Genomic DNA, 12,435 nt, shown 5'->3' on the forward strand with positions numbered 1-12,435 from the left:
ATGCATGGAAGACACATTATCAGAACACAAAAGGAGCAATTCTATAACTTGGCACCTCCACTTTGGCATTATCTATGCCCTGAGGTGCTGTCATAGAATACTAGTGGAAGCCTGAACTGGCATGCCTAAATTTAGGTGTGACCGCACTCGGGGTGGATTGCTGCTGCGCACCCCCCCCCCAGGTGCAGCGGTGTCCGTTCCCCCAGGGTGCAGCACGACACCCCCCCCCCCCCCGGAGCAATGACACCCTCCTCCCTGGTGCATCAAGCCCCCCCCCCCCCCGAGCACAATGACACCCCCCTCCCTGGCGCATCAAGCCCCTCCTCCTGAGCACAATGACACCCCCCTCCCCGGTGCATCAAGCTCCCCCCCCCCCCCCCGGGTTCATTCTTGGCTGCTAGAGGATGCAAAGAGCAGCTGCACGCCTGTCGGCTCCACTGGCTCCCTGCTCCCTCTGCCCCGGAACAGGAAGTAACCTGTTCCAGGGCAGAGGGAGCAGGGAACCAGCGGAGCCAATAGGTGCGCGGCTGCTCTCTGCACCCTCCAGCAGCATGCACCCGGGGCGGATCGCCTCCACCGTCCTGCCCTTGCTACGCCACTGTGTGACCGTTTACACCAGGGCAATGGCATATGCCATGCAATGCACGTGTATGTTAGAGACATGTCTGTGCTCCTCCCACATGCAAGCCCCCTGGCAGCTACATGCTATCTTATAGAATAGGACAGGGGTGGTCAACCACATTCCTCAATGGCCACAGCCCAAGAATTCCACAATGAATATGCATGAGATTGATTTGCATGTACTGCTAAAGTATAATATTCTTATTGAAAATGTGTTAACTGTGTATGTGAGAGGGAGCTAGTAACCGAGGCTCCACCACTGGCTTAGTAGTAGCTTGTAAGAGGAAGCTGAGAGGTGTAACTCCACCTCCCCCTCAACTTGATAGGAGCCAGTAGGAGGGAGCTGTGATTTGTAGCTCCACCCCTTGGCACAGTGGGAGCCTGTAAGGAGTGGAGGAGTAGCCTAACGGTTACTGCAGCAGGCTTTGATCCTGGCAACCTGTAGCTCCCTGTGACCTTGGCCAAGTGACTTAACCCTCCAAAATAATGTGTGGAGTGGAACGGGTAGACGTGAAGCTTCTGTTTTACACTTTCCAAAAATACTAGGACTAGGGGGCACGCAATGAAGCTACAAAGTAGTACATTTAAAATGAATCGGAGAAAAAGGTTTCTTCACTCAACGTGTAATTCAGCTCTGGAATTCGTTGCCAGAAAATGTGATAAAAGTGGTTAGCTTAGCAGAATTTTAAAAAGGTTTGGACGGTGTCCTAAAAGAAAAGTCCATAGACCATTATTACATTGGACATGGGGAAAATCCACTATTTCTGGAATACGCAGTATAAAATGTTTTGTACTTTTTTTGGGATCTTGCCAGGTATTTGTGACCTGGATTGGCCACTGTTGGAAACAGGATGATGGGCTTAATGGACCTTTGGACTGTCCCAGTATGGCAATACTTATGAACTTATGTACTTATGCCCCAGGTACAAAAAACTTAGATTGTGAGCCCCCTTGGGACAGAGAAAGTACCTGTATATAATGTGTACAGCATACGTCTAGTAGCGCTATACAAATGATTAGTAGTAGTAGCAGGGTTGCCAGGTGGAAAATTTTTTTCCCACCCAATCCAGCCTAAAAACAGCCCAAAACCCACCCAAACTCAAACCTCGCCCCTGACACCCCCACCCCCGCGTCATCACCCCCGCCCCTGCCGTCATCAACCCCGCCCCCGCCATCATCGGCCCCGCCTCCCTGTCATCGGCCCCGCCTCCCCCATCATCGGCCCTGCCCAGAACGTCACTAACCCCGCCCAAAACGTCACTAACCCCGCCCCCCGCGGCCGAAAAAACCACCCGAAAAACCACGGAAAAGAAAAAAAAGAAGCCCAAAAAACCGCGACCCGCCACGGGCAAAAACTTCCCGCGGCGGGTCGCGGAAAACTGCCCAATTGGGCGGTAAAACCGCCCACCTGGCAACACTGAGTAGTAGTAGTAGTATAAGAGGGAGACAGTAGCTGTAGCTCCACCCCTAGGCACAGTGAAAGCCTGTAAGAGGGAGCTGAGAGTTGTAGCTCCACCTCTTCCTCAACTTGATGGGAGCCAGTAGGAGGGAGTTGGGATTTGTAGCTCCACCCCTAGGCACAGTGGAAGCCTGTAAGAGGGAGTTGACAGTTGTAGCTCCACCTCCCCCCTCAACTTGATGGAAGCCAGTAGGAGGGAGCTGGGATTTGTAGCTCCACCCCTTGGCACAGTGGGAGCCTATAAGAGAGAGCCAGTAGATGCAGCTCAACCCCTAGGCACAGTGGAAGCCTGTAAGAGGGAGTTGAGAGTTGTAGCTCCACCTCCTCCCTCAACTTGATGGAAGCCAGCAGCAGGAAGCTGAGAATTGTAGTACCACCTACCACCCCTTGGCACAGCAGGAGCCTGTAAGAGGAACCTAACAGTTGTAGCTCGGACCTTTGACACAATGGAAACCCAAGAGGGATTTGGTAGCCTATTTGCAATTTTAAAAAACTGTGCTCATTCAATGTTTCAGGTGTTATTCAGGCCATTCAATGTAAATAGTGACATTCTGAGCTCCTATGGCAGGGATGCAGGAGTTCAGGCCTCAAGTGCCACAAACAGGCCAGGTTTTCAGGATATCCCTAATGAATATGCATATGAGAAATCTGCATGGATACTACCTCCATTGTGTGCCAATGTATCTTATGCATATTCATTAGGGGTATCCTGAAAACTTGGCCTGTCTGCAGCACTTGAGGCCTTAACTCCTGTATCCCCGTCCTATGGTAAAGGGAACAGAAGGACAACTGTGCCCAGCAAATCCTGATTCCTCTTTGGCTGATTTGACATCTGATAATTACCTTAAGGTCATTCCTTCTAATTAGAAATACTGACCTGGGGAATAACCATAATTATGCCACAGATGACTGCACTTAGGAGGAGGAAAGGTGCCAGTGTGTTTCTTCGGCCCAGTCTGTCCATCCCGAGGCAGGCTACGATGTACGATGGCAGCTCCACAGCACCTGTATTTCATCACATGAAATGTCTTTATTAATGTATATCCCGCCTAAATATTTGTAATAGTAATGCTATGTTCCACACAGCCTCACTGGTGGTTCTGCAGGACCCAGTATGGTGACCAGTGGATCCCCGCTACCTTGCAACATTCATGTGCACCATCTCTGTGCTGCCTTGCTTATCTTCTAGGCATTAGAACTCTGCACTCTCCTAGACCACCACCTCTGTTCACCTTCCTCTTGGTTCTCCTTTGGGTGACTTCCATTATCTCTCTTTCTCGCTTACTGCCACCTCTCTTTTTAAATCTCCTTATGATTCAGCTCTCTACTCTCAGGTAGAACCCAAGCAGGTTTGATTGACAGGAGATGACATCACGTGACAAGGCTGAAGCCATCTACACCCACCCAAGGAGGTTTAATTGCTTCTGTACGCAGACACCACCATCTTGATACACTCAGATAATGGGCCAAGCATGCTCCCCTGGGTGGATGAATAGCAAAATCCCACAAGCAATAAATGAAGGGGAGTGAACCAATAACTCCAGACACTGGGACAACTTCATTTCGGACTTTTGCAACACGAAGAGTGCTTTCTTTTATGAGTACAAAGGTCTTTCTCAAGACCACCAGTATATGGTGCCTTCATACCTGCACCTTACTACGCACCAAAAACTCTAAAAATAATCATAGTAACTTCGTGTTGCAAAAAAGAACCAAAAGTAATGCCCAAAGACAACAGGATAATCATACCGATAAACTAGTCCTCTGTTAAACTTGGAGTGCTAGTGAAGCACAAGTATCAGGACGCTAAAAATAAAAGAAATAGTGAGGGCGCTAAAAGATAATAAATAAATAAAACTTGTGCTTCGCTAGCACTCCAAGTTTAACAGAGGACTCATTTATCGTTTGTTTATCCTGCTGTCTTTGGGCATTACTTTTGGTTCTTTTTTGCGACACGCAGTTACTATGATTATTTTTAGAGTTTTTGGTGTCACATCCATAACATTATTCTACGCTTACAACACCATGACATAAGGTTTATACGTTTGTACTCAAAACACAATGGTCTATTAATATTTGATTATGCCATGAATGAATGATTATGCTGTGAATGAATGCAAAATGGCTGTCCTGACCTCTAGTGGTGGTCTTGTGGTACTACCACAAGAGGGTTTGCCTCTAGTGGTAGTATCTTTTGAATACTCCAGTCAGTCAAATACTATTAAAAAGCCATTTCTGACAAGTGGACAGATGATTTGAAGGCTAAACCAAGATTGACCAATCATCTTTTATGTCCTGGAGCCAGATTGTCACTCTGGTCCAGAATGTCAAACTCCAGCCCTCAAGGATCGTTCACTGGTCTGAATCATAGAATAGCCAAAGCATGTGAAGTATTAGACCTCATGAATATTCACGGTGGAAATCCTGAGTAGTATAACTGCCCTTGGAGCAGCAGAGACTAATGTACCTACCCTGGTCTCTCAGTAGATAAGCAATATAGCACCATCTCCCAGCTCTAGAGGAGTTAAGACATCATAACAGCAAAATATTTTTAAAGAAGGGACTTACCAGAGAGAAACAGATTTAAGTATTCGTTGCCTCCTAGATTGACAGAGCTTAGAGAGAAAACGTAGTATCCAAGGCTTCCGGTGAACCAAACTAACCAGATGGAGAAGGTCCTCCTTGCCATGGTGCAGGTGCGGAACAGATCCAGGAGATTGTGATTTTTTACTGAGGGCGCCTTCTTCTTCTTCTCTGTTATTTCACTGACTGGCTCATCCTGGTGAGTTGGACATAGCTCGGAAAGCTTGCAAGGGGTGCTAATATTATTCCATTTTTCCATCACGTTTATCAGTTTTTCTACTTCCTCGTGCCTTCCCTGTGAGAGAAGCCAGAACGGTGTCTCTGGAAGAAGCCAGCAAAAGATGATGAAGGGCAGGGTCGTTATGGACAGACAGACCTGATAGATCCACCAGGTGCGCACCAAGTACCCCACAAGTGCCACGATCATGACTCCAACGGCAAATGCAGCATGGACATGCATGGAGGCCCAGGTCCGAGCTTTAATGCCTACATACTCTGTCACATAGACAAAAACGACCACCAGGTAACCACTGGAGACCTGAAATAAAAACAAAGGAGATTGAGGCAACTTTCATGAGCGCCGTCTTCTCGGTATGCCGTCTGCCACTGGTGTCACCTCTTCAGTCACTTCTATTGAATATGGAAGAAATATAATAAGGAAAGGTTAAGTTGCTTTTTTACAGTTCACCCAATATTAGAAGCACCACCTTCCCAAGGTGGCCAGGACCACCCTAGAGAAAGGAAGTTCTAATACAGTTCTAGGTTCTGCTCCGTTAATGAACTGCAGAGATTTCTAGTGCAGAGTTCTCCAACCTCGGTCCTAGAGGGCCGCAATCCAGTTGGGTTTTCAGGATTTCCCCAATGAGATCTATTTGCATGTACTGTCTCCATTGTATGCACGTAGATCTCATGCATACTAATTGGGGAAATCCTGAAAACCCGACCTGGTGAGGGGTGAGGTTGGACACCCCTGTTCTAGTAGCTTTACCATAGTATTCTATGTTGACTTTTACATCCCCACCCCACAGTTTCTTGAACAAGAGGCTGGACCACCTACCAGTAATTGACAATGGCAAGAGGAGAAATCTCTTGGACAGAACCTGTGCTGGTCTAAAAACTCAGCCTGGTTCAAATGCCTTGTCTTTGTCTCCTGCTTCCCTGGTTATCATACTACACAGAAAGGAGAAGGGGTTCTTTAGATTACATAAGTATGCCATACTGGGACAGACCGAAGTTCCATAAAGCCCAGCATCCTGTTTCCAACAGTGGCCAATCCAGGTCACAAATATCTGGCAAGATCCCAAAAAAGTTCAATACATTTTATGCTGCTTATCCCAGAAATAAAGTAGTGGATTTTCCCCAAGTCAATTTAACAACGGGCTAAGGACTTTTCCTTTAGGAAGACGTCCAAACCTTTTTTAAACCCCAGTAAGCTAACCGCCTTTACCACATTCTCTGGCAACGAATTCTAGAGTTTAATTACACATTGAGTGAAGAAAACTTTTCTCCGATTTGTATTAAATTTACAACTTTATAGCTTCATCATATGCTACTACTACTACTACTACTACTTAACATTTCTAAAGCGCTACTAGGGTTACGCAGCGCTGTACAATTTAACATAAAAGGACAGGCCCTGCTCAAAGAACTTACAATCTAAAGGACAAGTGAGTAGACGATACGATGGAGGCAGTCAATTTGGGGCAGTCCGGATATCCTGAAGGTAAGAGTTAGGTGCCGAAGGCAGCATTGAAGAGGTGGGCTTTAAGCAGAGACTTGAAGATGGGCAGGGAGGGGGCTTGACGTAGGGGCTTAGGAAGGTTGTTCCAGGCATAGAGTGAGGCGAGGCAGAATGGGCAGAGCCTGGAGTTGGCAGTGGTGGAGAAGGGTACTGAGAGGAGGGATTTGTCCTGTGAACGGAGGTTTCGGGTGGGAACATAAGGGGAGATGAGGGTAGAGAGGTAGTGAGGGGCAGCAGAATGAGTACATTTGTAGGTAAGAAGGAGGAGCTTGAACTGAATGCGGTATCGGATTGGAAGCCAGTGAAGTGACCTGAGAAGAGGGGTGATATGAGTATATCGGTTCTGGCGGAATATAAGACGTGCAGCAGAGTTCTGAACAGATTGAAGGGGGGATAGATGGCTAAGTGGGAGTCCGGTGAGGAGTAAGTTGCAGTAGTCAAGTCGGGAGGTAATGACAGTGTGGATGAGAGTTCGGGTGGTGTGTTCAGAGAGGAAAGGGCGAATTTTGCTGATGTTGAAGAGGAAGAAGCGACAGGTCTTGGCTATCTGCTGGATGTGTGCCGAGAAGGAGAGGGAGGAGTCGAAGATGACTCCGAGGTTGCGGGCAGATGAGACAGGGAGGATGAGGGTGTTATCCACTGAGATAGAAAGTGGAGGAAGAGGAGAAGTGGGTTTTGGTGGAAAGACGATGAGCTCAGTCTTGGACATGTTCACATGCCGACATCTTCCCATTCCAGTCCACTCATTATTTTATAGACCTCTATCATATCTCCCCTCAGCCGCCTTTTCTCCAAGCTGAAGAGCCCTAGCCGCCTTAGCCTTTCCTCATAGGGAAGTCGTCCCATCCCCTTTATCATTTTCGTCACCCTTCTCTGTACCTTTTCTAATTCCACTATATCTTTTCTGGCAATAGAAAAATCCTCATTTTTGACTTTTGGAACAAAAACTGAAATGTTATGGCAGAAATACATATTGTTTAAAAGGTGCATTGAAAAGGAGTGTAGCAGAGATGTTTGAACTATTTTACCTTGGACTGTAAAAGTTATGGCAGAGAGTAAGTGAACCAAGCAGGGATAAGATATGTATAGCCCAGCAGTAAAAGTGCCGTGTAGAGAAAATTACCACAGTTTTGTTGTTTTTGACACACGTTTTTTTAGTTCTGCAGGTGTTTTTTGTAAACATTTTTTGTAAAATGTGGAGTCATTTCCTCACCTGCATAGGGGTGTCTATCACAAAATGAGAAGTTCACACTGAAAAGGCTTGATGTCAGCAATATATGTTCCTGCCCATCCTATCAGAAAGCACTAGAAGATGTGCAGTGGGCCACACATTTTAAGCTGATCCCTTGAGGACGACATCATTGGAAGGAGGACCCTGACCAGCAAGAGACAGGGACTCTGAGCAGCAGAACAGTAAGAGTAGGCCCCAAAGTGTACTGAGGCCTACTGCTGAGCTTCTACCAAAGCCAGTTGACATCAACCCAAAAAGAGAGTTGTCTTCTAGAATGTTCATTTGCATGCAATGAAACTACAGTGTAAATTTAAAACAAAACAGAGAAACATTTTCTTCACCCAACGCATAATTAAACTCTGGAATTCGTTGCCGGAGAATGTGGTGAAGGCGGTTAGCTTGGCAGAGTTTAAGAAGGGGTTAGACAGTTTCCTAAAGGACAAGTCCATAAACCACTACTAAATGGACTTGGGAAAAATCCACAATTCCAGGAATAACATGTATAGAATGTTTGTACGTTTGGGAAGCTCCCTTGGCCTGGATTGGCCGCTGTCGTGGACAGGATGCTGGGCTCGATGGACCCTTGGTCTTTTCCCAGTGTGGCATTACTTATGTACTTAACAGTGATAGCTCATTGTCTGAAGCCCATAATAATCCTGTTAGTAGAAGGAGGCCAGTCTGTCAGACATATCTGTTACCACCAATGCCACTGGGATCAGGACCCAATCCCAATAGCTCTTTGTTGTCGCCAATGTGATGAGGGCTTCTTTGAATCAGAGGAAGGGAATCACAAGGAAGAGAGAGATCATCTGAAGTGAGGAGAAGACATTAGCAGGTGGTCATTTGTATGTGGATCCAGCCAGGAGAGCGGCTGCACACAGCACACCGGGACCAATAGGGTGAGTACCAGAGAGGAGTCTATCCTCCCCCCCCTGAAAGCTCTGTCAGAATCCAGATGGCCCAAGATGGGAGGGAGCCAGACCTAAGGCAGGAAGTGGATTAATGACCAGTGTGAAAGGCACAGGGACATGGGGGAGCCTGGAGTGATACTGAGCCGGGAGTCTGACAGGCTCCAAAGTATTCCTGTGGCTCACCCATCATTGGGAGGACCCCCTCTTTACATATTTGGATAAAAAGGATGAAGCTTAGTTAAGTCAAGTCAAGTTACATTAATCTACTGCTTGCCTTAGGGAGGGCCTCCAAATGAAGTCTACAAGGACACTCTCCAAAAATGCTATCTTGATCATCTACTGCCAGCCACCCCAACCTGTTCTGCCGTAATAGGTAAAGAAGATGGAGGCTGGTGATACAGGCAGTATAGCCAACGTTAATACTGCATCAGTAACCAGTGAATGCCTGCAAAAAGTTTGGAAAGATTTGAGCACTGGCCTACCAGTGCTGTACAATCTCATTGAGTATATGTGCTTGGTTCAAGAAAATTTGCTACAGAGTTTATTTTCAGGAGTCTTACTGGACTGGATCATTTCCAGCTCAGAAACAGAACAAATACTGTCTGAGAGCTGCAGATTTGCAGAAGGAGGAACCAGTGTACAAGGATCTCATTCCATGAGCCCCTCCCTATCTCTAGAAGGCATTGATATGGCCACTATATTCGTACCATCTGAACTTCTCAGGGATCCCTGGATGAGCTCAAATGTGAACGAGAAGAGAAACTGCTGTAGTGGAGCCATGTGGAGTACGTCATAAAGAAATTGGTATGGGACCTACCTATAGGAGGTGTGGAATCCTCATGTTACCCTTCCAGAGATGAGAATGGTGGAAGCAAAGAGGAATGTCTGGGTCAGGGAAGAGATCTTTCAGCCCAGAAGACCCAATAGTAAAGATTACTGTAGAGAAACAATTTAGGAGTTGGCAAATCAGGAGGTGTCGAAGAAAGCATTCATTTCATGGTAGTGGATAACAGAGGGAGAGTAAAACACTGCTCTGAGACCAGAATCCTCCCTGAAGGCTACCTAGTCAAAAAACAAGACTCAAAATGGTTCAGCTTCTGAAAGAGCCTGAAGGACTGAAGTGGTAGCCAGAAGTAATAGCCAACTGTTTCTGAATACCAAAGAAGAGACTCAGGGAATGCTGAAATACATCGTTTCTGCACTGTTGAGTGTACTGATAGTCTTCGCTCTTTTTTCAGGTAGAGTGCGGACCCATAAGATGGTAACGGCAGGACCACTGGTTGGACAAGGAGGAACTAAAGGATTTTGAGGTCTGTGGTGTTACTAGAATGCCTAGTATTTGATCAGAGGGGGGATCACAGGGACTACCATTGATACTCAAATGATTAAAATGGAGAAGACATTTATGCTGTTCCAAATAAAGAGTTACTTTTAGTTGTCGTGACAATTAAGTTGAGAGTTGGACCTTGGACCTTTGGCACAGTGGGAAGGGAACCCAAGAGGGGATTGGAACAAATTTCCTCTTTATATCTTCTACGGCTACCTTAATTACATTTTATCTATTGGATAGTCATTCCTCAAGTATACGATTATCTTCTATATGGATCATGAAGGATTTGTATTCAGGCAAGCTTGATGGTTTGCCACTTTAATAAGTGTCCTACCTGAGTTGTGAAGGGTATTCCAAGAAAGTGAGATGCCACCTCCCTGCAGATATCCTGCTTTATTCTTAAGGCTATTTAATTGGGCTTCTCTTAATATGATGACCCACAATAATAAAGTGTACATTTTAGAGGGTATTCTCCAACGAGGACATTAATATAGCAGAAGTAGAGAAGGTTTCAGGAACGATGCTAGTGTTAAAGATAGGAGTCACCACCCTGGAAACCTACCTGATAAATGGTAAAATGGGTTACATGGCATTGTCTTTAGGGATGATAGACAACATTAGTGTAACAGAGAAATATTTTAACGGGGTCTTATTTAATGATCCCTATAGCCAGGACTTCTGAGATCATGCTGTGCCTTTCTCTTCTCACACAGAAAGACATTAGCTGGCCTCTCTGGACTTTCGGAAATGCTGAGCTACCATCCTGACATGAACGAGAGCATATGCAAATCTCTTTGGTCCCATTAAAGTAAAAAAGTTTATTAGGATATAATTTTTGCATATGGGTTACAACTGGGAATGGGAAATGGGAATGCCCTCCCGCGGGAGGTGGTTGAAATGAAAACGGTAACGGAATTCAAACATGCGTGGGATAAGCATAAAGGAATCCTGAAGGAATCCTGTGCCGAAGGAATGGATCCTCAGGAGCTTAGTCAAGATCGGGAGGCGGGGCTGGTGGTTGGGAGGCGGGGATAGTGCTGGGCAGACTTATACGGTCTGTGCCCTGAAGAGCACAGGTACAAATCAAAGTAGGGTATACAGAAAAAGTAGCACATATGAGTTTATCTTGTTGGGCAGACTGGATGGACCGTGCAGGTCTTTTTCTGCCGTCATCTACTATGTTACTATGTAACTGCACCCTAAAAATTTAATATACCACCTTTCACGTAAAAATACACATCAAGGTGATTTACAATAAAAAAGAAGAAACAGCCTAAAAAACATAAATAACAGAACAAAACCATACTCCACACAACACAAAAGGAAGGACTGTAAAATAGCACAACTATCTTTAACCAAATAACAATGCAGGTGATAATAAATAGAGACACAACAGGAAAAAGAATTTAAAAAAACCACCACAACAACAAAAAACACACCTACCTCACAGAGATTCTACTCCCCCCCCCCCCCCCAAATGACCAGAAGATTCATTAACAATCAAAGTATTTGCTGCGACTTGCACATCACAGTTACAACAAGGTTTTTTTCTACTGTTGGGAAGAGCGCTGTGTTCTCTCTCCTCACACATGAGTAAAGTGAAGTGGCAGCCGTGTTGGTCCACTTTTAAAGGTAAAAAATGGAAATAAAACAAAAAATGGAAAAGAAAATAAGATGAAACCTTTTTTTTATTGGACTAACAATACATTTTTTATTATCTTTAAAAGAAGAAGAAAGGTTACCTTTGAAAGCTAATCAAAAAAATGTATTAAATTAGCCAATAAAAAAGGTATCATCTGATTTTCTTTTCTCTGTTTTGTTTTATGTCTATTTATCTCCTCACACTGAAAGCCACATGTAAACTTCCAGAGATTTCCGAGAGCCCTGTGTCCTTTTTTTCCTCACCCAGGAAGGCATAAGCATCTCTAGATTTTCTGAGAAACATTTCTGTACAAGGACACATAAGGGATGCTCTTGATTCTGCATTGCAATGTTCCTAAAATATCTTCTTATAACATCAACATAGCACAGTGGTGACTGCATCACCTTAGACTAGCCTTTGTGGTCACAAACATTTTGCATCTTCTTACCAGAAGAAGACTCTGACTAGCTACAGTCTAATAAGATTGTGACAAAGGGAATGTCCTAAGAAGGCCACTTGGTGATTTTCCTGGTAAAAGGAAAAAAATAGTACTTAAGGATGGTATGGGGACAAAATAACAAAATGGATTCACTACTGAGTTTACTGATTTCCCGCGTGTCGGACGCGCGCCAAGTGGCATTTGATGCATGTAGGTCATTACCACCCGGTTACCGCATGAGACTTTACCACTAGGTCAATGGTTGGTGGTAAGGTCGCAGACCCAAAATGTAATCGCGGCAATTTTGATTTTGCTCCACGTCATTTTCGGCAAAAAGTTTTAAACCTGCTACACTAACCATTAAGCCACTCCTCCACTCTGCCCTTCTCTGTACCTTTTCTAATTCTACTATATCTTTTTTGAGATACAATGACCAGAATTTGCACACACTATTTAAGGTGCGGTCGCACTATGGAGT

The 12,435-nt window shown here is 45.2% G+C and overlaps 1 protein-coding gene across 2 annotated transcripts in view; it reads right to left on the reverse strand.

Annotated features, from left to right (window-relative positions):
- LOC115467337 (solute carrier family 22 member 16-like) overlaps window positions 1-12,435 on the reverse strand; it is a 108,089-nt gene that overhangs the window by 14,935 nt on the left and 80,719 nt on the right. For both annotated transcript variants that reach the window (XM_030199211.1, XM_030199210.1), the window contains exons 4-5: window positions 4,649-5,201; window positions 2,958-3,085 (exon numbers count right to left, since the gene is read on the reverse strand). In XM_030199211.1, coding sequence (XP_030055071.1) covers window positions 2,958-3,085; window positions 4,649-5,201 — 681 coding nt within the window. The remainder of the gene's footprint in view (window positions 1-2,957; window positions 3,086-4,648; window positions 5,202-12,435) is intronic.

Source organism: Microcaecilia unicolor, chromosome 3 (assembly GCF_901765095.1).
Source record: "Microcaecilia unicolor chromosome 3, aMicUni1.1, whole genome shotgun sequence".
Lineage (NCBI taxonomy): Eukaryota > Metazoa > Chordata > Amphibia > Gymnophiona > Siphonopidae > Microcaecilia > Microcaecilia unicolor.